This window comes from Myxocyprinus asiaticus, chromosome 4 (genome assembly GCF_019703515.2).
Source record: "Myxocyprinus asiaticus isolate MX2 ecotype Aquarium Trade chromosome 4, UBuf_Myxa_2, whole genome shotgun sequence".
Classification (NCBI taxonomy): domain Eukaryota; kingdom Metazoa; phylum Chordata; class Actinopteri; order Cypriniformes; family Catostomidae; genus Myxocyprinus; species Myxocyprinus asiaticus.
Genome location: NC_059347.1, coordinates 45,319,361 through 45,344,545, shown reverse-complemented (window position 1 = coordinate 45,344,545; position 25,185 = coordinate 45,319,361). Strand labels below are relative to the sequence as shown.

The following is a 25,185-nucleotide window of genomic DNA, read 5'->3' as shown; positions in this document are numbered from 1 at the left end:
CAACTAAATCAAACATATCATTCACCCCAATATACAAATTTACTCACTTTTATGTTGTTCCAAACTCATATGACTTTCTTTCGTGGAACACAAGGAGATGTTAGGCAGAATGTTAGTCTCATTCACCATTCACTTTCATTGCACCTTCTTTCCATACAATGAAAGTGAAAGGTGAATGAGACTAACATTCTGCCTAACGTCTCCTTGTGTTCCACAGAGAAAAAAAAAGTCATACAGGTTTTGAACAACGTGAGGGTGAGTAAATGATGACAGAATTTTAATATTTGGGTGAACCATTCCACATGCCAGGGCGAGGGTTGGACGGGAGACTGGACAATTCCTTTGATTCATTCTCTTCTTTTATGTTCTTGTCACTAATGATTAACAACATGTTTTGTTACAAGGACTGAAAAGTGTTTCTGCTAATGGAGACTGAAACGCTTAGAGAATACTGCAAGAATACATTGGTGCAAAGGATGCTCGGACTGAGATGCTTTAGTTTTGATATGAACACTAGTTCTATCTGCAAACTGTGTCATAAGCTGTGAAACCAACCAACAGTAGCTGCAGTGCATTGTCTTTATGTTGGACTGTGGGATGTAAAACATGAATCTCCTATTCAGTCAGTCTGTTGTGTCTGGCCTTGTGACATGTTGAATGAGTTAAACCTATGGCCTATTAAACATGACAAAATCTCATAGATGAGCAACAGGTGGTTTTACCTCAAACCAGAGCAAAAATGCCCAAAATCTTGCGCGTGACACGTGAAGTCCTGTTTTCCGCAGGCTCACAGCCCGACTCTACAAACTTCACTGTACGGCATCAATATTGACTCGAGCCATTGTCACAAGTCATCGTCACACACTTATTATACAATTAACCTTACTTTATGTGGAGGCTGAATATGGAGTGTGCCAGGGCTATTGTGCATGAGTCATTCTCATGTATGGGATCAGTCTCATTATAAGCAAGGGCCGGAGAATAAAGAGAGGAAACACATTGATGTCTCCTGGTGTTGTGTCGACAATCAAATCAAAATTTAAGTGGGGGCCTCGTGAGAGAGCCAGAGAGTCCACAGAAAGCCTGAAAGAAGCCAAACATCATACGTGCAAGAGACGCAGAGATCCAGAATGACAGATTGGATGGTCTGAGATAAAAGCGAGAGGAAAATGAAGTGTGGGGGGGGTTCGAGAGAAAAGAAAAAAACGATGGACAGAGGGAGGGGAGGAGGACAGTGGAGGAAGAAAAGCAAGAGAGACAGCAAGAGGGGAAAAGGGGGTTGAGAAGAAAGAAGAAAGTAAGAGGGAGAGAGGGAGAGGAGGAGGAGGGGGTTGGTTAGTCACTGGAGAAAGTTCTTAAGCTTTTTCAATGACAAGCAGATTGAAAGCCTCTCTATTCAGCCGCTCTCCGGCTTCTGTTCTCATGTAAATGGAGTCTGCGGCCTTCCCTCTATCCATCACACTGCCCGGTAGCACAGCCAGTGCTTTACGAGCCTCCCACTTGCAAAATCACCATGCCCCATAAACACTAGCCATGGAAAGGGGGTTGGGGAGGACAGTCAGGAGGCAGCGAGGGGAGGCGGTGAGGCCACCTACACTGTGCGAGAAAAAGTGTTCAAACTGTAACAGTATGGTAAAGTGCCTCGGAGTAGTGATGAGGTGGTGAAGAAGAAATGTGATTGAAACTGTGTTTGGTATAAAGTTCATGGCTGAATTTAATGTTTCTTAAAGTAGTAATCCCCCATTACTGCCAAACTTCTTCCACATGATATCCGCCACATATGGCAAACTAATTTGTGAAGTTAATTTTTGACAAAACATGTTTGCCTATATTCTAAATATGTGTCTATTTCAAGGCACAAAACAAAAACTGCATATGTTTTATTTTGAAACTTGAAAGTAAACTTTCAAGCAGAAGTCTGCAGCAATTCCATTTGTTTGCAAGATTTCCCCCCCAAAAATAGTCTCCCAAAAAGCATTTAATATTTTTTCATATCTTAACACTGTAAAGCTATATGCTTTCTAAAGTTCTAGTTCTTATTTACCTTTAGAAACTGTTGCAATTATACACCGATCAGCCACAACATTAAAACCACCTGCCTAATATTGTGTAGGTCCCCCTTGTGCCACCAAAACAGCGCCAACAGCGCCAACAACGCTATTCTTCTCACCACAATTGTACAGAGCAGTTATCTGAGTTACCGTAGACTTTGTCAGTTCAGACCAGTCTGGCCTTTCTCTGTTGACCTCTCTCATCAACAAGGCATTTCCATCCACAGAACTGCCGCTCACTGGATGTTTTTTTATTTTTGGCACCATTCAGAGTAAATTCTAGAGAATGTTGTGTGTGAAAATCCCAGGAGATCAGCAGTTACAGAAATAGTCAAACAAGCAATCATGCCACGGTCCAAATCACTGAAATCCATTTTTTCCCCATTCTGTTGGTTGATGTGAACATTAACTGAAGTTCCTGACCCCTATCTGAATGATTTTATGCACTGCTGCCACACAACTGGCTGATTAGATAATCGCATGGATGATTGTTGGTGCCAGACAGGCCGTTTGAGTATTTCTGTAACTGCTGATCTCCTGGGATTTTCACACACAACATTCTCTAGACTTTACTCCGAATGGTGCCAAAAACAAAAAACATCCAGTGAGCGGCAGTTCTGTGGATGGAAACGCCTTGTTGATGAGAGAGGTCAACAGAGAATGGCCAGACTGGTTTGAACTGACAAAGTCTACGGTAACTCAGGCAACCGCTCTGTACAATTGTGGTGAGAAGTATAGCATCTCAGATTCTATTCTGAGATGCGGGTTGGTGCTGTTTTGGCGGTACGAGGGGGACCTACACAATATTAGGCAGGTGGTTTTAATGTTGTGGCTGATCAGTGATGCTGTATGTTGGTTGTCAGATGAACGAGTTGTGCAGAGCCACCCTCTAGTGTTCAATACTGGTTACAGCTTCTCAGATATGAAAAGCTTTGTAGTACAATGTCTTTATATACATTTATTGGTTGGATAAATTACGAGAGCAAAATTTTTGAAGGAAGTTACGGCAATGACTCCGTATGTGAGTCCATGTTCAAGCAGGCTTCCAATAAATATGGATTTGTCTGAATTTCTGTGAATATGATGGGTAGAGAGTTTATAAAATGTAACCTTTGTTTCAATGTGCATTTAAACACATCTGAACTTACATGAAACACGAGAACAAATGAGTTAATTATTTATATATCCATTTGTACACAAATTGTTCCATTGGAATGAATGCAACAATTTGCTTAAAAGTGGCTTTATACATGATTCACAGAAATTAATTCTACACATTTTTCATGAATTAGGCCCATTAAAGGAATAGTTCACCCAAAAATGAAAATTCTCTCATCATTTACTCATCCTCATGCCATCCAATATGTGTGTGACTTTCTTTCTTCTGCTGAAAACAAACAAATATTTTTAGAAGAATATCTCAGCTCTGATGGTCCATTTAATGCAAGTGAATGGTGGCCAGAACTTTGAAGCTCAAAAAAGCATAAAAGTAATCCATACGATTCCAGTGGTTAAATCCATGTCTTCTGAAGCAATATTATAGGTTTGGGTGAGAAACAGATTCATATTTAAGTCCTTTTTTGTATTAGTCAAGTCATTTTTATTGTATAGTGCCTTTCACAACACACATCGTTTCGAAGCAGCTTTACAGAAGATCAGGAATTAGCAGAAGATAAAACTGTAATATTTATAATGTCTTAGAGTCATCATTGTGTAGTTTGATAAAATACGATTGTGAATTGTGTTTAAAAATAAGTAAATAAATAATAATTGTATTTATAACCCCAGTGAGCAAGCCGAAGGCGACTGTGGCAAAGAACACAAAACTCCATAAGATGTTGGTTAATGGAGAAAAATAACCTTGGGATAAACCAGGCTCACTGTGGCTAACATCACGAATATAATGCCAATATTACTTATGTATAGTGCAAGTCATGGTTTAAAATTATTAAACTAAGTAAGTGTTAAGGGTCAGTGTTTAAAACAAAGATTTTGTATGAACTGTAAGATTAATGACTAATGTCTTTGAAGTCCATCCTGGATTAACTGCAGAAGTTCACATAGATGCAATTGTCCTTTGTTAGTTGGCTGATGAAGTGTTTTGTTGGCAATTAGTTAATAGTCTGTGTATTCCATTTCAGAAGTGTAGTCCATCATTAGACCGAGGTGATGCAGGCAGAGATCAGTTAGGTGCATCGCAGTTCAACCTGGCTGGTAATTTCGGTGAGGTCTATCCTAAGTCCAAGGTTCAGGCAATGGCATATGAAGTATCCCATGTTTTATGGTTGGAGTTGGCATCAGTTCATCCTCTGAAGTCCAGCGTAATAGACTGAAGTGATGTTTGGCTGGCACCGGCTGCTATTAGTCATCATCACACAGCAACGCGTAGCAGTGGAGTCCAACACAAAGCAAGAATGGAGCTGGATCCAGCCGGTTCTGGTGACCTCAGAATAGGAGTCCTGAGGTTGAGACCGGGAAACAAATAAAATAATATGAGCATAGATGTCATTCAATTTATCGCAGAGTTATAGATCACGATTACTGTTTCTGGTTCCGGCAGACCTAACTAAAGCAGCTTAATTGTGAGTTGAAGGATAAATGAGGTGTATGCCTGACTAAATAGATGAGTCTTTAGTCTAGACTTAAACTGAGTGAGTGTGTCTGCATCTCGAACAGTGTTAGGGAGACTATTCCATAGTTTAGGCGCCAAATATGAAAAGGATCTACCTCCTTTTGTGGATTTTGATATTCTAGGAACTATTAACAGGCCAGAATTTTGTGATCATAATGAACGTGATGGAATATAGCAAGTCAGAAGGTCACTTAAGTACTGCGGAGCTAGACCATTCAAAGCTTTGTACGTAGTTAACACAATTTTAAAATGAATATGAAATTTGAGGTAGCCAACGTAACGATGATAAAATGGGGCTAATATGATCATATTTCTTGGTTCTCTGGCTGCTGCATTTTGAACCAATTGAAGTTTATTTATTGATCTTGCTGGACATCCTCCCAGTAATGCATTACAATAATCTAGTCTTGAGGTCATGAACACATGAATTAGTTTTTCGGCATCAGCAACAGAGAGCATGTGTCGTAATTTACGAACATTGGTAATTTGATTTTCAAAGGACAGTTTGGTATCAAATATAACACCTAAGTTCTTCGCTGTTGAAGATGATGTAACAGTACATCCATTGAGAGTCAAATTATATTTTAGCGGCTTATTTTTAAAGGTTTTTGGTCCAATAACTAGTACCTCTGTTTTGTCAGAATTGAGTAGAAGGAAATTTCTGGCCATCCAATCTTTTATTTCATTGATACACTCTGCTAATTTGGAGAATTGTGAAATCTCATCAGGTTTTGAAGAAATATAAAGTTGGGTATCATCAGCATAACAGTGGAAACTTATTCCATGATTCCTGATAAAATCTCCCAGGGGTAGCATATACAATGAGAAAAGCAGAGGCCCTAAAACTGATCCTTGTGGCACTCCATACTTTTGTTTGGTTGAACAATTCCTCATTTACATAGACAAAGTGGTAGTGGTCTGCTAAATAGGACCTAAACCATGCTAATGCAACTCCACAAATGCCAACATAATTCTCTAGCCTATTCAAGAGAATGTTGTGATCTATCGTGTTGAATGCACCGCTAAGATCTAAAAGCACTAGAAGTGAAATGCAGCCGCGATCAGATGATAAGAGCAAGTCATTTGTAACTCTGATAAGTGCAGTCCCTGTACTGTGATGAGGCCTAAATCCTGACTGAAATTGTTCATATATACCATTTCTCTGTAGAAATGAACATATTTGGGAGGATACTACCTTTTCCAGTATTTTCGACATAAACAGGAGATTTGAAATCGGTCTATAATTAGCCAGTTTTCCAGGATCAAGTTGTGGCTTCTTAATAAGTAGCTTGATAACTGCCATTTTAAAGTTTCTTGGGACATCTCCCAATGAGATTACAGGGAATATCTCTTTTAAGAGCTTGGTTGGTATTAGATCTAACAAACATGTTGTGGCTTTTGATGTTTCGATACGTTTTGTTAGCTCTTCATGACCTATGACAGTGAAGGATTGAAGTTGCACGTGAGGAAAATTATGAGACTGTGGTTTATGTGATTATGAGGTACTGTGACAGATGATTGCATAATTCCAATTTTATTTCTGATTATTTCAATTTTATCAGTAAAGAAATTCATGAAGTCATTACTATTGTATATCTGGTTCATTTGAAGCTTTATTCCTAACCAATTTAGCCACAGTACTGAATAAACACCTAGGATTGTTGTAGTTATTTTCATGAGTTTGCTAAAATATGCTGACCTGGCAGCTTTTAGTGCCTGTCTGTAGCTACAGACACTATCCTCCATGCACCGCAAAATACCTCTAATTGTGTATTCTTCCACTTGTGCTCCATTTTACGAGCTGCTCTCTTGAGAGCATGAGTGTGATCATTGTACCATGGTGCAGGGCTTTTTTCTTTAATTTTCTTGAATCGATGGGGGGCGACACTATCAAGAGTGCTAGAGATGACTGTATATTTTCTGTTATTTCATCAAATTCTTCTAGACTTTTTGGCTTACTGAGTGTATGAGATAAATCTGGAAGATTATTAGTGAAGCTATCTTTAGTGGTCGAAAGAATAGTTGTACCTGAACGATAGCATGGTGTAGATTGAGTAACATTAGCTGATCGCAGCATACAAGAGACGAGGTAATGATCCGAGATGTCGGATCATTACCGACATCTCGGATGCCGACATCATCACTCTGTGGCAGAATTTCTATAATATCAATATCAACTCCATATGACAGAATTAAATCTAGCATATGATTATGGCGATGAGTTGGTCCTGTTACATTTTGTCTGACTCCAAGAGAGTTGAGAATATCGATAAATGCTAATCCCAATGTATCATTTTTATTATCTATGGGAATGTTGAAGTCACCAACAATTAAAGCTCTGTCTACAGTAACTACAAAATCTGATAAAAAAAACGTGCAAATTCACCAAGGAAATCAGATTATGGCCCGGGTGATCTATATACTGTAGCAAGGGTAAAAGACAACAGAGTTTTTTTTAATTTATATCTATATCTGACGGTGTCACATTAAGCATTATTAGTTCAAAAGACTTACATTTACATCCTGTCCTCTGAGTAACACCAAAAACTTCTCCTCCACGACCCTTCAGACGAGGCTCATGTTTATAACAATAATCTGGGGGAGTAGATTCATTTAAACTTATATATTATTCTGGTTTAAACCAGGTTTCAGTCAAACAGAGTGCATCCAAACTATGATCTGTAATGATTTCATTTACAATTAGTGCTTTGGTAGAAAGAGATCTAATGTTTAGTAGCCCTAACTTTATATGGTGTTTATCTTTAATTTGTTTGCTTTGTTCAAGTTTGACCTTAATCAGATTTTTTCTAAATGATTTAGTGAGGGGTTTGTGTTTGCTAGTTCGGGGAACAGACGTAGACTCTAGGTGATATATAGTGATAAAGACATATTATAAATGTCTTCTTTCACTTCCACATTCTTCTTTGGTTTTTGGGGATTCACATTCTTCATGCATATCGCCACCTACTGGGCAGGGATGAGAACTTATAGTGAAAAAGAACTTAAATGTTGATCTTTTTTTCACCCACACCTATAATAACCCTTCTGAAGACATGGATTTAACCACTAGAGTTGTATGGATTACTGTTATGCTGCCTTTATGTGCTTTTTGGAGCTTTAAATGTCTGGCCACTGTTCACTTGCATTGAACGGACCAACAGAACCGAGATATTTTTTTTTAAATCTTCGAAACATCTGGGATGGCATGCGGGTGTGTAAATGATGAGAGAAATTTCATTTTTGGGTGAACTATTCCTACAAATTATTGTAGATAAGCAGCATGATTTTAACTGAGATTAAAAATGTATTTGGGGATTGGTTGAAACAGATGTTTTCAAAATGATCAACAACTTTATAATGGAAATCTTCAAATTAAGGAAGTTTAATTTGAAGGTTTGCTGTACACCTTCCAATGAGACTTTGCAGTTTGAGCTAGACAAATTTAAGATTCAATAAGAAATTCAATCATTTGTTGGATCCAAACAACATTTGTTCATATAAAAAAAAAACTGTCTGGGAAGAAAAAAGGTAACCTCTGGCCTTAATGCATTGCAATAAATCTTGATCATAACATTTAATAATTAAGAAAGGAAACAGTCTGACAAGTTAGACTGCAGCTTTATTGGAGTCCCCCCTCACCAAAAACAAAATAACTTAATGTAGAAAAAAAATAACAACCCAAGATTGCTGAAATATGTAAGGTTTACTTTTTGTCCATCTCATTTTTTTTTTTTTTTTTTGCATCACTTGAGTCAAGTTCATCGGAGCAAGGACTTCCATATATCTACTGTATATCCAGGAAGCTCACAATACTCAGCCATTTTGTATCATATCCCACTCAAGTGTGATTGAATAGCACTTGTACATAGTTTTACAGCAAACAGTGTAGCAAATAACGCAGCTACTTGGATTTTACAGTTCCAGTAGTTGGCTCTGAAAAAATAAAAAACTAAAAAATATTTGTAAATAAAAATTCAAATAAAAACTCTTACCACTGCTTTTCATGTCAATTTAAAAGTCAACACACTTTTACCAAGTACATTAATATAGGAAGCTGTAAAAAAAAAAAAAAAAAAAAAAAAATTTTTTTTTTTTTTTTTTACTGTAGTCCAACTACCCATCAAAAAACCCTTAGGACTCCCAGCTAAAAAAGCAGCCCAAGATGACTGAGTGCCAGCACATGAAGTTGGCTTAGCTCATACTTCACAATGTTTATTATGAGAAATGGATGGAGACAAAAAGATGCACATTCAGCATCTGGGTTTTATAAAATTTATCTTATAGATACATATTTTGGAAGATGAAATCAATAGTACCCGATTGTGGAAGAGAGGGGAAATGCATGTCCCCTACTTCATTTCGAAGTGCTTAAATATGAATATAGAGTGAGAGATTGTGGGGCTGGAGAGAGGGGCGCTCTAGACCACGTCTAATAAATCTTCAGATCAGGTCTGCCACATTCATGGGCATCTCCTCTACGGTAGTGTTGTAGAAGGTCTCGATGTCCCGCAGCGTACGCTTGTCATCTTCTGTCACCATGTTGATAGCCACACCTTTCCTGCCAAAACGGCCCCCTCTCCCAATCCTGAGAAAGATATCACAGAAGATCACTGAAGTTGAACTAAACTAGCCTGGTCATAGGACAAAACTTAGTCTAAGAGACCCAATTTTAGTCAAAACTCAAATGTGTAGTTACGGTGTTTTTGAAATATGACTGCATTGCTTCATAAAGACAGACTACTGAGGATCAAGGTTATAGTTTGTTTGTTTGTCTTTAATGCCATGACACTAATATGGCTATTTTTTGGGGGAAGATCAAGGTTATAGAATGATGTGGAGAGTAATGTGCCAAACGCAGACCTATGAATGTAATTCTCCCGGTTGGTTGGCAAGTCGTAGTTGATCACCAAAGACACCTGCTGGACATCAATACCTCTGGCCTATGAATGAAATGGAAGACATGCAAAAAAAAAAAAAAAAAAAAAATGAGAACCAACACACTTGAGGCCAAAGTATACATCGGTTGTCCGTGTTGCTCATTGGAACACATACAGTATGCATGACGCAAATTTCGTCATCAGTACAGTCTGCGTGGACAGTCCGTGTGCTGTCCAGATTTTCTTGCCTGTGCGCACCGTTGGCGCATGTTTGTGTGTTCCCTGGGCAGTGATGGGTAGTAACAGAGTACATGTAATCTGGATTACATAATCAGATTATTAAAATCAAGTATTAAATTATATATTATATAAATTAATATATAAGGATTAAATTGCATTTTAAAATGCTCAAAATCGGACTACAGTTACTTTCTTATGGATTACATGATAACATGTTAATTAGGCAACGGCTGTAAATTGTTCATTATATGGAATTTTTTCTCTTATTTAAAATCTTTAAAATGTTTCACTCAGTTTAACTATGATAAATGTTCAGTAACTCTACAAGTGTTTTTGGAAGAGAGGGAAGGTTGTAAAATTGCACACAGACCTGATACTCGTCATTAGCCAGGTAAAGATGAAGCGGTCTAAATCAGCATTTGGCACCTGGATGTATTGTGAGATAATTTCATTTTTAAGGCGACATGGGGAAAAAAAACATCACTGTACAATGTAAACTTTGCCTTCTAAAGGTTCATATCCTGCCAAATGCAAAGGATTCTATGTCAAATCTAAAGAAGGATTTGAAGATATGTTTGCATGTTTTCTTAACTTTCTTTACTCCTGACAAAAACATTTTAAGTATTATTTAAATAATCACTCTGTGTGTAATATAACCATGTGTCACTCACTATGTGTTGGAAGGGTTTTGTCCATCAAATGCATCAAAATGCCCAAATACACATTTCATATTCACAATGTAATCCAATTAAATTAGCAGCGTAAAAATTGTTTTAGTGTCATTAATTGATTTTGTACTCGGCTTCAAAATACACTTTTGCTTTAGCGATAACTTTGAGGCCATTTTTGTGATGTTGATTCCCAAATATAACTGGTTTGATCTTTTACCACACAAGGATGGCGTTTGTAAAATGGCGAAATTGCATGACCACATTTGTGTAACGTGCCCCGGGAACCTGTCCATATTTCTAGAAACTGCCATAAGAAATGTAAGTGACATAAAATAAAAAAGTTAGGTTGGAAGTAATCCAAATGTAATCAGATTAGACTACCCTCAAAAATGTAATCTGCAAGATTATGTTACTGATTGCAATTTTGGCATAGGGCTGGGTGGTTTTTTCCGATTAATTAGAATTTTCGTGTTGACACGATTTATTATTATTTTGTTTAATCGAAAAATCGAGATTTTGCAAAAAATATTGCACACGCTAAAGTTAGATATGTTGTAAATCCACCAAAGGCTGAATAAGGAAGAGAAAAAGAATTCACAGCGCTTGTCTTAATGCCGCTCCCGATCTGATTAGCTGCACGTGTGTGGCGCGCTCCAAATGAACATGACAGGTTAACAACACGGAGACTGATATAAAAGACAGTGGTAATATTCCCAATACGATTGTACACAGTGTCACTGTAGCTCAGCTTTGTCCATCATGCAGGTATACCCTGGTTTAAGACTATAACTGACCTTGGCGTGCGAATGTTGATGAACGGTCTCATTTCTTTTCTTTTTACCCCAAAAAAAGTGTTAGTTACATGACAGTTATGGGCGCTTCATTTCAAATCATGGAGAGGCTATATATGGGAGAATCAAACATCTGCCGCTCCTTTTGCCATGATGATTCAGATAGATTGCTAATTATTGCTTTGTTCTGTTGCGTGTTTCAAGTGTACTTGACAAACTTTGCTAGTTGAATTGTAATGACAGATTATTTCATATTGCTGCGCTGCTCAGCATGAACCGCTAGAAGGCACTTCACTATCTGCAGGTGTTTGTGAATATACACACAAATTGTTTGATAATGTTATACAATGAGTACTTTCTAGATAAACTTGATAATTTATAGATATTGATTTCTAGATAACTTTCTAGATAGACTTGCTTTAGATAAAATGAATACCTACACTGGCTAATAAGTATTTAGCAGTTTTCTTACTTTATTCTATTATTTCTGAACATCTGAGTCTATTAGATTTGAATTTATTTCATATTTACACTCTGTTGAAACTTCCACCTGTGGTGCATTTGTACATTTTTCTTGCACACCTATTTTTCCTATAATGAAAAGAACTTGGATTTCTCTAACCACGTTGCCTTGCATTCTAATAAAGAACATACAATTTGAATCACGTTGGGAGTACATTTTAAAGTTGAAAAAAATCTAATCGTCCATAAGTTTGATAAAAATTGCGATTTTATTTTTTTGCCATATCGCCCAGCCCTATTTTGTCATGTAATTTGTAATCAGTACCCGATAACAATTCAGAAGTAATCTGCACAGCACTGTCCCTGGGAATCAAACCCATTACCTTGTAGGGGTGTAACGATCCATCGATCAAATATCCAACGATCCAATGTTATCGATACAACGCGTAAATATCGATATAGGCATTTTTTTTTTTTTTTACAATGCACCTTTATTTTAATACTCTCATGTCAGCCATGTTCGTACGCATTTCCATCAGGTGATGAAGCAACCTTATTACATTCATTTCACTTTATGAGCGCTAAATACGCTTTTCATGTGGGACAAGGATGTGCGCAGGGTCTGTGAAGCCAAATTGCGCTCTGCTACCCACGCGCACGTGTCAACCGAGCTTCCCGCGAAACGCGAGCTCCAGACCAGTGACAGGATCAGTGCGAGCACGTCAACCGGGCACTCCTTAAAATGTGAGCTCTTGTGACAAACGCAGAGTGGCTCACATGTGCGATTAATTCGGGTTTCCATCGATATTGTTGCGCATGCGACCATGAGAATTTGCTCCATGTACCATGGAGCAGTTCAACCATCATGTGAAACGTCTTGACAATGCCGACATTCTGAACAGCACTAATGAGGGAAAGAGAAATCACCTGCTGCCCAGCATTAGCATCAGTTATAAGACTTTACACATCTTCACACCAGCACCTTTACTAACATTTATCCCAGTTAACTGTAACAGAATTTTTCATTACAACTGTGGAAGTTGTAGCCAAGAAAACCGTGCATAGCATGGATTGCTGGAAATAAGTCATGGATATGTAAGTACTTTGAATGGGATTAAACTGAAAAATAAGCTGTAATCAAATGATTGATGACCACTTGTGTGTGACGTTATTGTTTATATTATTATCCGTTTAATTTTTTTTCAAAATCTGATGTACCTTATTTTGTTGTGGATGTCCCAATGTGGATACTAAATTTGCACTTTTCAGAGAGCTCAATAAAATATTAAAATGATATTTGTTGCATTTGAGGGCAAAACATTTTTTTAATTGATTGTGTAAAATAGGCACATAATATCAGAATATCGATCGCAGGGCCCTGAAACGAATCAAATTGAAATCGTATCGCAGCAGACTTTGAAGTATTGGCATATATCGGATCGCAGGCCAAGAGAATCTATAGAAGATCGTATCGTGATGAAACATCCGATTTACACCCCTATTACCTTGGTGTTGCTAGTGCCATGCAGTACAACATGAGTTACAGGAAAACCAAGTCTGAAGTGTTCTCTTTTCTCTTTCCAAATATTATCACTGGCAATTGCATTGACAATTAATCTATATTTGTATCTTGTGTGGACTGTATTACAGCTATGTGCTGGGATGGAATGACCCAGGCATAGTGGAACACATTCGCACTTTCTACAACAGATACTACTACTACTCCAAAGCACTAGAGAGTGCCAAGGAGTCAGGAAACCTCAAGATTTGAACCAGATTTGAGTGGAATTAATTCAGGATAAGAAGACAACTACTGAAGCAAGAGGGATGATGTGATGTATGTGCTCACCAGCAGATCTGTGGTAATAAGGACACGGCTAGAACCAGAGCGGAATTCCCTCATGATCAGGTCACGATCCTTCTGGTCCATATCTCCATGCTTGAAGAGTAAGACACCACAATAAATAAAACACACAGAAACACACCAAACCTATATTCAAAAACTAAAATTTCCAATTAGTTTCTGTTCATGCATTTCTTACGTTTGCAAAGACAGAGAAAAAGCACTATTATATAAGCAGTTGTCAGACCATCAGAAAGCAGAGAGAAAAAAAAAAAAAATTCCCCACACTTCTATTGTGGCTTTAGTCCATGATGACACACCTAAAGACTGTTCATGGACCATTAGATGTACACAACAAACAAAATGGTAAGAGCTTCAACTACTCTTCAACTTCTATGAAATTTTAAGTTTTATTGGCACGCTGGCCTACTTTCATGAAATTATCATTTCAGACATGTGAATAAGTCAATGTGCATCTCTTTTAAGTGAACAGGGAATTGAAATCACTTTTTAATAAGGTCCATTCCTAATGCAAGCATATATAATTGCTGAAATCTATACATGAAGAATATGAAAATAGTTTTGCTGAATGCTCATACTGTAGTCCAATGTAAACTTCGCTGAGCATCCGCGTACAGGATGTGTGATGTAAATCTCATCATCAGCGGATTGTGCGAGCACTGAACACGCGCAGACTGATTTTTCTAACCGCACGGAATGTGCATGTGCCTGGAATTATTTGCACTAATTAGTATCCAGGTGGCAACACCCACATTTGAGCCATTGTTGTCACGAAGAAGTGCAAGATGATGTAATCGCCACTAAACAACAGGAGACGAAGGTAAAAACAACAGTGGATGTGCACGTCAAAAGCGCGTGTGCGAGGAGGTCAGGAGATCTATGCAATTGTATAACTGAAGTCTGAAAAAATATAAAGATTTCATTACAGGTCTAAACTCCTGAAGAGAAATAGTCCGGTGTCTTGTACAGTCGTAGCGCAGATGTGCCAACCGCCTGTGTATGCATGTATTGTCAAATGGAGTATACTTTGGCTCGCATTCGACTGTACGCAGACGCTGAGCATTCCTGTCAATATCAAAGTATACTTTGGGCTTGTGCTGGAAGCAGTGTGGGACTGAATATAATATGGATATAGAAGTGTCACACACAGACATTAACTTCAGTGACAGTGACCAAAATACTGACAAATATTGACGTGTGAGATCTTAAAGGAATAGTTCACCCAAAAATGATCATTCTCTCTATCATTTACTCACCCTTATGCCGTCTCAAGCTTGTATGACTTAGTTTCTTCTGCAGAACACAAAGATATTGTAATGGAGATAGGATGTCTGTTTGTCCATTCAATGCAAATGAATGGTGACCAAACTTTCAAGCTTAAAAAAAGGATTAAAAGGCAGATTGGTTTTGGGTGAGAACAGAGCAAAATATAACTCCTTATTTACTATAAACCTTGACATCAGCAGTCTCCTTGGCGATCATGATTTAAAGCTTGATTACACTTCCTAGTGCTTGAAGCATATGCAGAGCACTTGATGGTGCTAGGAAGTATAATCGAGCTTGAAATCATGATCGCCAAGGAGACTGCTGATGTCAAGATTTACAGTAAATAAGGAGTTATATTTTGCTCTGTTCTCACCCCTAACCAATAGGATCGCTTCAGAAGACATATTAAACCACTGGAGTCTTATGGATTACCTTTATGCATCCTTTTTGTGCTTTTTGGAGCTTGAAAGTTTGGTCACCATTCACTTTCATTGCATGTATAAACAGACATCCTATTTCCATTAAAATATCTTTGTTTGTGTTCCGTGGAAGAAAGAAAGTCATATGAGTTTGAGACGACATAAGGTTGAGTAAATGATGAAATAATTTCTGAATGTGTGGCAAGTTATAACCCATTCACATGCAGTCAATCAGACTGCAAAAAACGTGCTGCAAAAAACATGAAATACTACTCTGCTGACATAAAACACAAAAAATGTTTTATCAGTACTGACTTACATTCAAAATGTAAAATTTATTTTGCTTTCCTCAAGTGCTTATGTAACAGTTTGAACGCGTGTAAAAACTCCATTTTAACTGATAAATTTGAGCCTTTACCAAAGCTGACACAGTGAAATCCCTGGCATGCATCTTCTCTGTGAGCCAGTCCACTTTCCGGCGTGTGTTGATGAAGATCACAGCCTGAGTGATGGTCAACGTCTCGTAGAGATCACACAGCGTGTCCAGCTTCCATTCCTGAACACACACACAACAAACCAAAGCAGGTTAGAAACGCCACACTAATAACCAGCAGAAATTATCAATAGACTAATATGTTGGCCAGGCTGATAGTTGTCAATTTTAAGAGGATCAGCATTGGATGATTACTGTAGCTGATTGTCCGATTAACGGAAGCGACGGTTCCAAAATTAACAGACAGCGTTTTCAATGGATAGAGTTGTCTTTAAAAACTACTTCTCTCTGTTTTCTTTTTAGTGTGTAGTGAGTAAAAGTTGTAAAAAAAAAAGTGTTCCATTTAAATCAGCAATTTTATGTACATCTTATTATATGTAATACAATTTAAGTATAGCAAATGCCATTGTATTGACCATTGGCCACTCTAGAATTAAGACATTAAAAGGCAAAACATCAAACTCATTTATTAAGAGTCACTTGTCAAAATCATTAACACACATTTCTGAACACAAAAAACTTTCCATTTTAACCCCTGGAAAATCTGGTGTTTTCTACAGTCCACTGTTTATATACACCGATCAGTCACAACATTAAAACCACCTGCATAATATTGTGTAGGTCCCCCTCATGCTGCCAAAAAAAGTACCAACCTGCGAAACAATTCTTCTCACCACAATTGTACAGAGCGGTTATCTGAGTTACCGTAGACTTTGTCAGTTCGCACCAGTCTGGCCATTCTCTGTTGACTTCTCTCATCAACAAGGCATTTCCATCCACAGAACTGCTGCTCACTGGATGTTTTTTGTTTTTGGTACCATTCGGAGTCAATTCTAGAGACTGTTGTGTGTGTGAAAATCCCAGGAGATCAACAGTTACAGAAATACTCAAACCAGCCCGTCTAGCACCAACAATTATGCCATGGTCCAAATCACTGAGATCAATTTTTTCCCCATTCTGATGGTTGATGTGAACATTAACTGAAGTTCCTGACCCATATCTGCATGATTTTGTGCACTGCAGCCACACGATTGGCTGATTAGATAATCGCATGGATGATTGTTGGTGCCAGACGGGCTGGTTTGAGTATTTCTGTAACTGCTGATCTCCTGGTAACTCAGATAACCGCTTTAGACAATTGTGGTGAGAAGAATAGGATTCTATTCTGAGATGCGGGTTGGCACTGTTTTGGTGGTACGAGGGGGACCTACATAGTATTAGGCAGGTGGTTTTAATGTTGTGGCTGCTTAGCATAAAATAATCTCAATGGTAGACAGACTGTCATATGAAGTTCTCAGCACTGTACCTCTTTTTCAACATTGATGTAGAACTGCCGAATACCCTCAAGGGTGAGCTCCTCTTTCTTTACCAGAATGCGCACTGGCTCTCGCATAAACTTGGTAGTGACATCCAGCACCTCTGCGGGCATTGTGGCTGACAACAGCACCACCTGGAGGACAAATGGCAGAATGACACCAGGGTTTCTGCTGAGACCAGGTGGTCACAGTTATCACAGTTAAGGAATCTGTAATCTCTCAAACAGAGTTGGGTGTCCTAAAATGCTAAATAATATTACATCACCCTCTCCCAGTCTAAATGAAATAATAGGAGGTGGTGGAAATGAGCTTTGACTGAAAGAAGCAACAACATGCCATGTTTACATAATTAATATTTTTTCTCAATCTGTTGCCCTGACTGCCTTATGTTGTCAAAAGCAGATTCTCATCTACACAAATGCAGTTAAGCATGCAAAAAGCAGCATTCTACCCAGTAACAGCACAAACAGCAAACATGGCCCGTTTCGTAATCTAACCTGTGTGCTTGTACCGAGTTTCTGGAAGATCTCATAGATCTGGTCCTTAAAACCACGACTCAGCATCTCATCGGCTTCATCCAGCACAAACATTTTAATGTACTTTGAAGCTGGAAGAGAAATGGATACAATTAATCATCCATCACTGAAGACACATGCATCACATGCAAATAAGTTCATGGGAGTTGAAAGGAATAGTTCACCCTCAAAATGAAAACCGTCATGTACTTACCGGTATAATTGTTTTCTTTCCACTGAACACAAAAGGAGAAATAGTCACACTGCTATTTTCCATTCAATGCAAGTTGACAGTGGCTGTCAAGCTCCATCAAAGTACTGTAAAAGTGCCATTCAAGCACCATAAATGCAGTATATATGATTTCATTTCAAGTCTTAAGCCATTCAATAGCTTAGTGAGTAATGACAAAGCACACAAAGCTATCAGCTATATATATAAAAAAAGCAAAGCTATACTTTATGGTTAAGACTTCAAATAAAGTGCACAATTTATATATGGTATTCTCTTTACTTTAAGGAACTTTTATGTCCTTTATGGAGCATGACAGCCACTATTTTCTGCAAAATATTTGTGCTTTCATTTTGAAGGGACATGAGGACAAGTAAATAACTTTTAATAATTTTTGGGTGAATCATCCCTTTAAATACAAAACAGAAAATGTAAGTGAAATTAATAATCTCCATATACATTCAATAATTCCACATACATTCAGAAGCAAAGACATACTGAATCAGTACTAAATCCCAATCAGCACTCACAGAGAAATTTGCGACTGAGCATGTCGTAGACACGGCCCGGGGTTCCTACTACAATATGCGGTGCCTCCGCTTGCAGCTTTTGGACCTCATTGCGCACATTGGTCCCACCAATACAGGCATGGCATGTTGCACCCATGTAGTCTCCAAGAGCCAGGATCACTTTCTGAATCTGTATGAATGGAGAACAATTTAACAAGTCAATTTACGTAAGTGCATAATGAATGAATTGCTATTGAGCTCGATAATCAATTTAGCCCAAGTATACAGAACTAAACACTTTTTTGGCAAATCCAAATTGTCTGGGATTGCACTGAGTGTATGGATAGCAAATACATTCACAAGCCACTAGATATTACAGTCAGTGTTGTACACCAGCACCAGCGTTGGTGGTAATATGTGAAGATGCCGCATAAAAGCCATACTAAAATAAAGATGGCTCTACAGAAATAGCCTACCCACCACACTTGTTTTATACAAAAGTAATGCAAAATATCTAATGAACAACTTAATATAACATACTCATTTAGTTTTAATTTTGAGTAATGCAATAGTAATGAAGTAATGCAATGTAAGAATGCAATGTACGAAAAATAATGTTTCCACTGACTGACTTTCTATCTTGACAAGTAACGTGGGTTAAGGTTCACAACATGTACATTAAAAACCTGACCATAAAAAAATATTGTGCCTATTTGTGAGAAAAGAGATCATGAGAACTCTGCGTTATAGCTGAACTGGTGACAGTATTGTTCTGTTGCAAGTGTAGGGCTTGAAATGTACGCTTGTCCGGGACAAGTGGATCTTTGAAGGGGCAAGTGAGAGAATTTTACTTGCCCGACCAGATAAGTAGCCAAGTAACATCATGACGAAATTAACCTACTATATTTGTGATATAGCCTAGGCCTATGTAACTTATTACAAAGTTTTCCATTTTGGTGAGGCATTAATGTAAACACTGTGAGTTGAGTCTATAGTGAATGTAAAAGTGGGAAAAAACATATTTATATCAAAATGTCAGACTTGAAAATGTAAATTTGACCTAATAGACCTGCTGCAGTCGTGTCATTAACCTTCCTACGGTATTGAAAAATGGCACCTCCCTTTGGTATTCGTGGTCATTTTTGACCGGAAGGATGTGTAACCCTTTTTTTTCCTTTTATGATAATGATACCGTTTCTTCTTCCCTGAAGTAAGAACAATAAAATTATGCATTTCTTTTGGGATTTTATGCTATTTTGATCTTATTTACATGTAAATTTCAAAATTTTACTATTAATTTGCATATACAAATAAGCACATTTTTGAAGGAAAACAAAATTCAGAACATACACTTCTATTAGTTGAAACATGAAGGAAATATAAGAATGTGACATAAATTGGACTCCAGTGGTTAAATCTGTCTTCAGAAGCCATATGATAGGTGTAGGTGAGAAACAGATAAAATCTCCACTTTCACTTTCAGAATGTAAAAGTGAAAGTGGAGATTTATAATTAAAATAGGGCTTAAATGTTGATCTGTTTCTCACCCACACCTATCATATCACTTCTGAAGATATGGATTAAACCACTGGAGTAGTATTAATTATTTTTATGCTACCTTTATATGCTTTTTGGAGCTTAAAAAGGTCTGGACACCATTCACTTGCTTTATAAGGTTTTTCAGAGCTGAGATATTCTTCTAAAAATCTTGGTTTGTGTTCTGTAGAAGAAAGTCATACACATCTAGGATGGCATGAGGGTGAGTGAATGATGAGAGAATTTTCAGTTTTGGGTGAACTATTTGGGTGATATGGCAGGGCCCTGGGGCTCAACGATACATGAGGCCTCCCTTGCAGTTGTCTGACCGCGGGATGGGTGATTGTTGCCGGACTGTTTTTCTATGAACCAGGGGTTGGCAACCTTTTTGAATTTTTTTTTATATATATATTTTTTTTGTTTACATTTTGACAATTTTCCTTGTCAATTTTTAATGGCCCTTTCCCTGTTAATCACTGTACCAACCCCCTCCCCCAAATCTATATGTGTATGAGTCCTCTCGTGAAAATGCTTTTTTTTCCTTTTCATTTTTCTAATTTAATTCAGTATATTTTTCCATTCCAAATTATATTATCATGACGGCCAGTGATTACCCCTCTGGATGCCAATGGTGGCACGTGTGCCATAGGTTGCCGACCCCTGCGCTAGATGGACAGCTTTTGCTGTTGTGGAACGTCCCTGCATTTACACCGATCAGCAACAACATTAAAACCACCTGCCTAATATTGCATAGTTCCCCATCGTGCTGCCAAAACAGCGCCAACCCACATCTCAGAATGCTATTCTTCTCACCACAATTGTACAGAGCGGTTATCTGAGTTACCGTAGACTTTGCCAGTTCGAACCAGTCTGGCCATTCTCTGTTGACCTCTCTCATCAACAAGGTGTTTCCATCCGCAGAATTGCCGCTCACTGGATGTTTTTTGTTTTTGGCACCATTCTGAGTAAATTCTAGAGACTGTTGTGTGTGAAAATCCAGGAGTTCAGCAGTTACAGAAATACTCAAACCAGCCCGACTGGCACAAACAATCATCCATGCGATTATCTAATCAGCCAATCGTGTGGCAGCAGTGCATAAAATCACGCAGATACGGGTCAGGAGCTTCAGTTAATGTTCACATCAGAATGGGGAAATGATCTCAGTGATTTGTACCGTGGCATGATTGTTGGTGCCAGACGGGCTGGTTTGAGTATTTCTATATCTGCTGATCTCCTGGGATTTTCACACACAACCACTTCACAATGCTTAAATGTCGGGCCCTGATGTGAACCAAGCAGTGAACAGTGAAACACTACTAACCTGCTGAGCCAGTTCACGGGTGGGTGCCAGGACCAAGGCCTGAGTACCTTTCAGTTCGATGTCAATCTGCTGCAGGATGGAGATGGCAAAGGTGGCAGTCTTGCCAGTGCCCGACTGGGCCTGTGCAATGACATCATATCCTAGTGTGGAGAGACAGACAACAGTGAAAGAAATGGACACATGTTCGAATGATAATGGATAATATAGGATATTCAAGAATTTGGGTGACAGCAGACTAATGGTTATGGTTCTGGGTAGCTACCACCCAAGGTGCAGATTCATCCATGAGTTACTGAGACACCAAATCACAATTGTGCCCATGAGCAAGCCAACTAAGCATGTCCTTGCATTAATCATTTTGGATATGATTTAGTATTAGTAAAATAAGTAAACAAACATGCAAAATGCTGATCATTTTGCATTTTGCATGCCACAAAGCTTATTCACAAGTGAAATTAGAATAGGACAACCAATTATGCGCTAAAATTGAGCAACTTAAGGAATCAGTTTTAAAATTATGAGCTCATATTTTGTTTTGAAAATGTATATTCTTGTCCTGTTTGAGGACTGAGAGACATTATACTAAAGCTGTTGTAATTGCTTAAAATACATGCTTAACATTGAACAACTGAACTGAAACTTAATGAGAACTGATTGTACAGAAAATTTCAACAAAGGAATGGTTCACCCAAAAATGGAAATTCTCTCATCATTTACTCACCCTCATGCCATCCCAGATGTGAATGACTTTCTTTCTTCTGCAGAACACAAATGAAGATTTGTACAAGAATAGTTCAGCTCTGTAGGTCCATGAAATGCAAGTGAATGGGTGCCAAATTTTTGAAGCTCCAAAATGTACATATTGCCATTATAAAAGTAATCCATACGACTCTAGTGGATGAATTAATGTCTTCTGAAGCAAAATGCTAGATGTAAGAAATAGATCAATATTTAAAAAAAATATATTTTTTACCAAAAATTCACAAGGGTTGAGTTCAAGCACGTTGGCAAGTTCACATGAGAACCGACACGTGAAATATGAAAAAATACGGAAGCACAGTGTTGTTTACAACAGAGGAGCAAAGAGAATCTTACATAGATGCCTCATTCGGCTGGTTTAAATACGTCAACTGTGGCGCCATCTTGGAACAGAGAACAAGGAGGGCAGTTTGAATGCAAGTGAGTGAGTGGAGGAGATGCCTCAGACCGAGCTCCTTGCTCAGACCGCTGCATAAACTCCTTTTGTGTGGAAACAGTATTGCGGTCCATAGAAACAGCTGCTAATAAGGGATCTACGTATGAATATCTATGCAGAGGAGGCTTACGTGCTTATATCACACGAGAGGCAGTTTGAACTACACCCTCATCAACGTACAAACCTCAAACATTTTTTGTAAAAAAAACAAAAATGTTTTAAATATTGATCTATTTCTTACACACACCCAGCGTTTCGCTTCAGAAGACATTAATTAGACCACTGGAGTCGTATGGATTATTTTAATGATGGCTATATATACTTCTTGGGCTTCAAAAAGTTGGCATTTATTCACTTGCATTTTATGGACCTACAGAGCTGAAATAATTCTAAAAAAAATTCTTCTTCTAAAAATCTTCATTTGTGTTCTTCTGAAGAAAAACAGTCATACACACTGGCATGAGGGTGAGTAAATTATGGGAGAATTTTTATTTTTGGGTAAACTATTCCTTTAACATGCATCAAATGCCCTTTATAAACATGTTTCATTACTTCTGTTTGGGGTCTCAGAGACCCCAGATGTAAAACATGACTAAATGCAATACATTTTTACCCATTAAAATCTTACAGTACACACTGTAGCAGAACAAACTGCTCATTGTTTTTTTTTTGTTTTTTTTATTACATTTCTCTACAATGTGATTTTGCTGACCCCAAACAGAGAGTCAGATATCTAAAAAGTGCAAGCCTAATTTGTGATAAAACAGAGTTAAAGTATCAATAATATCAGCCAACAGGATTTTTAGGTCAGAGAAACAAATGAAAAGATTTTTACTTTATAAGTACAGTATATCATTGTACATTAGGGAAAAAATTATAAGTCCACACTCAAAATAGGAAAAAACTCAATTCAATAATCAATTTACTTATAGAGGCCCCAACAGAGCAAAAGATGTGCAAAAAGTACAACAGCAAAATGTTTTCAGGATCACCCCTTCATCAGTGTTAAACATCTTTTGTTCTGTTGGGGTCTCTGTATAAATATATTGATGAGTTTTGTCCTATTTTGAGTGCTGACTCATCATTTGCATATTTTGGGGTCTTTGCACTTGGACAGCTAGATTATATTTTTTTGAAACTTGGACTGGTGTTTGGTGCAGTGTTGTTTTTTACATTGATCATTGTACATCAAACATAAAAACAGAGCCAATCTCAACAGGACATGAGTGTTAATAAAGTGATATCATCTTACCCTTGATACAAGGAAGAATAGCTCTTTGCTGGATGGCAGAGGGCTTCTCAAAACCATAAGCATAGATTCCCCTGAGTAGAGTCTCACGCAGGTTCATGTCATCAAAGCTGTCCACGATCTCATGCCAGTTGCTCTGCAGTTACAGCGGGAAAAAAAAATGATTAGAGGATGATCAAGACAAGCTTCATTACATCTCACCCTGAAAAGAAATGATACTTGCTAGTTGTCACTGAATGCATAACGCACAAAGGATATAACAAGTTGGCAGTTCTTCAAATAAAGATCAGCTGACCCCCACTGTGAGGACAAGACAATCAAAACAACTGACAGTACATTTAGTGCCAAATCGGTTCTCACAGCTGGTCTGTGCCAAGACAGACATGCAGGGTATATCAAAATAGAATGGTTAATTGTGAAAAATGCTCACTTCAATGATTCCATCTGGCTCCATGCCCTCAGGGCCATTGTCTCTAGGTCTGCAAAGAAATGTCCAACAATTAGCCTCACACCGTTTACATGCATGCATGACAACTGTGTCCACCACTTCAGAAATCTATCACAGATTTATAAGAACAAGCAGATCTATAATAGAAAAGCAAAATAGGCAGCCTGCTTGGTAACAGAAATCTCACTGATCCAATTTTAATCATGTGCCAGTGAATGAGCAGGCTTTACTCGGGGCCATATATACTGTTAGAGGTTTATGTGTCGAGTTGTCAGTGGTCTTTGAGCACTAAATCAACTGGACCATTTGTAGGTACAGAGTTCCCAACTAACATTTTTAGGTTCCTAGAACGTTTGCTTATGGTTATAGAAAACAAAACCTGAAAAGAACGTTCATAGAACGTTATAAATTGGTTCCCTCCCCAAAAATAATCAAACGGGAACCACATGCCAACGTTAGAGGTACGTTCTGTTTGCTGGGTTGACCAGTGGAGGCATTAAATCCATATTCGGCACATAAATAGCGATGAACCTTCATTTTGAGTCGGTGAACTGGAGAATCTGAAAATGCAATATTCTCGAGCAGGCCTGGCGGGTAAGAGCTCACAGGCTAACGCCGGTATAATTTTTACAACTAATGTACAACGTCAAAGAATACTATCGACAAGATATTTCAACATTTCCAAACACATTTCGAAGCCGAATGTCAACGGAGACTGACAGCGGGTACGCATATTAGATCGAATGAACAAATAAAGATCTTAAAATCCCAGTTGGCATACCTCTCTTCATAATCTGCCGACATTATCACAAAGGGCGAGCACATCGCGAAAATGTTTTAGATACTTTAACACGGTTTTCGTGCTAAAATTTTTGATTGCATCGTTTGACCATCAGTCAGAATATGCACCGCCCCTCATTGGATAAAGTAAACGTCATTTAACAACTTGCCACCACCTTCTGACGGAAAATAGAGCTGAAAGGGCGGTCCCTCGCGCGTTAGTCCTGCCCTCGCTTAAATCTAAGTGGACAAAAACTAACCCTCAAAATTCTACTGGCTTGCTCTGCCGTCACGTAAATGATGTCATTGTAGCCTCAGCAG

The 25,185-nt window shown here is 38.1% G+C and overlaps 1 protein-coding gene across 3 annotated transcripts; it reads right to left on the bottom strand.

Moving 5' to 3' along the window:
- Positions 1 to 8,282: 8,282 nt before the first annotated feature.
- LOC127439613 (eukaryotic initiation factor 4A-I-like) lies at positions 8,283 to 25,008 on the bottom strand. 3 transcript variants are annotated; one of them, XR_007897002.1, is made up of 13 exons: positions 24,866 to 25,008; positions 24,067 to 24,115; positions 23,640 to 23,772; positions 21,193 to 21,332; positions 18,357 to 18,525; positions 17,580 to 17,689; positions 17,073 to 17,216; positions 15,692 to 15,829; positions 13,574 to 13,663; positions 10,171 to 10,226; positions 9,736 to 9,878; positions 9,544 to 9,623; positions 9,200 to 9,268 (listed from the first exon to the last, which is right to left on the bottom strand). XR_007897002.1 is itself a non-coding variant. In XM_051695808.1 (12 exons), the coding sequence occupies exons 1-11, from the start codon at positions 24,907 to 24,909 to the stop codon at positions 9,587 to 9,589; spliced, it is 1,110 nt and encodes a 369-aa protein (XP_051551768.1). In that variant the 5' UTR covers positions 24,910 to 25,008; the 3' UTR covers positions 9,122 to 9,268; positions 9,544 to 9,586. The 3 variants fall into 3 exon arrangements, 2 of the variants coding, with proteins under 2 accessions (XP_051551767.1, XP_051551768.1); XM_051695808.1 differs by lacking the exon at positions 9,736 to 9,878 and having other exon boundaries at positions 9,122 to 9,268; XM_051695807.1 differs by lacking the exons at positions 9,736 to 9,878; positions 10,171 to 10,226 and having other exon boundaries at positions 8,283 to 9,268.
- Positions 25,009 to 25,185: the final 177 nt, after the last annotated feature.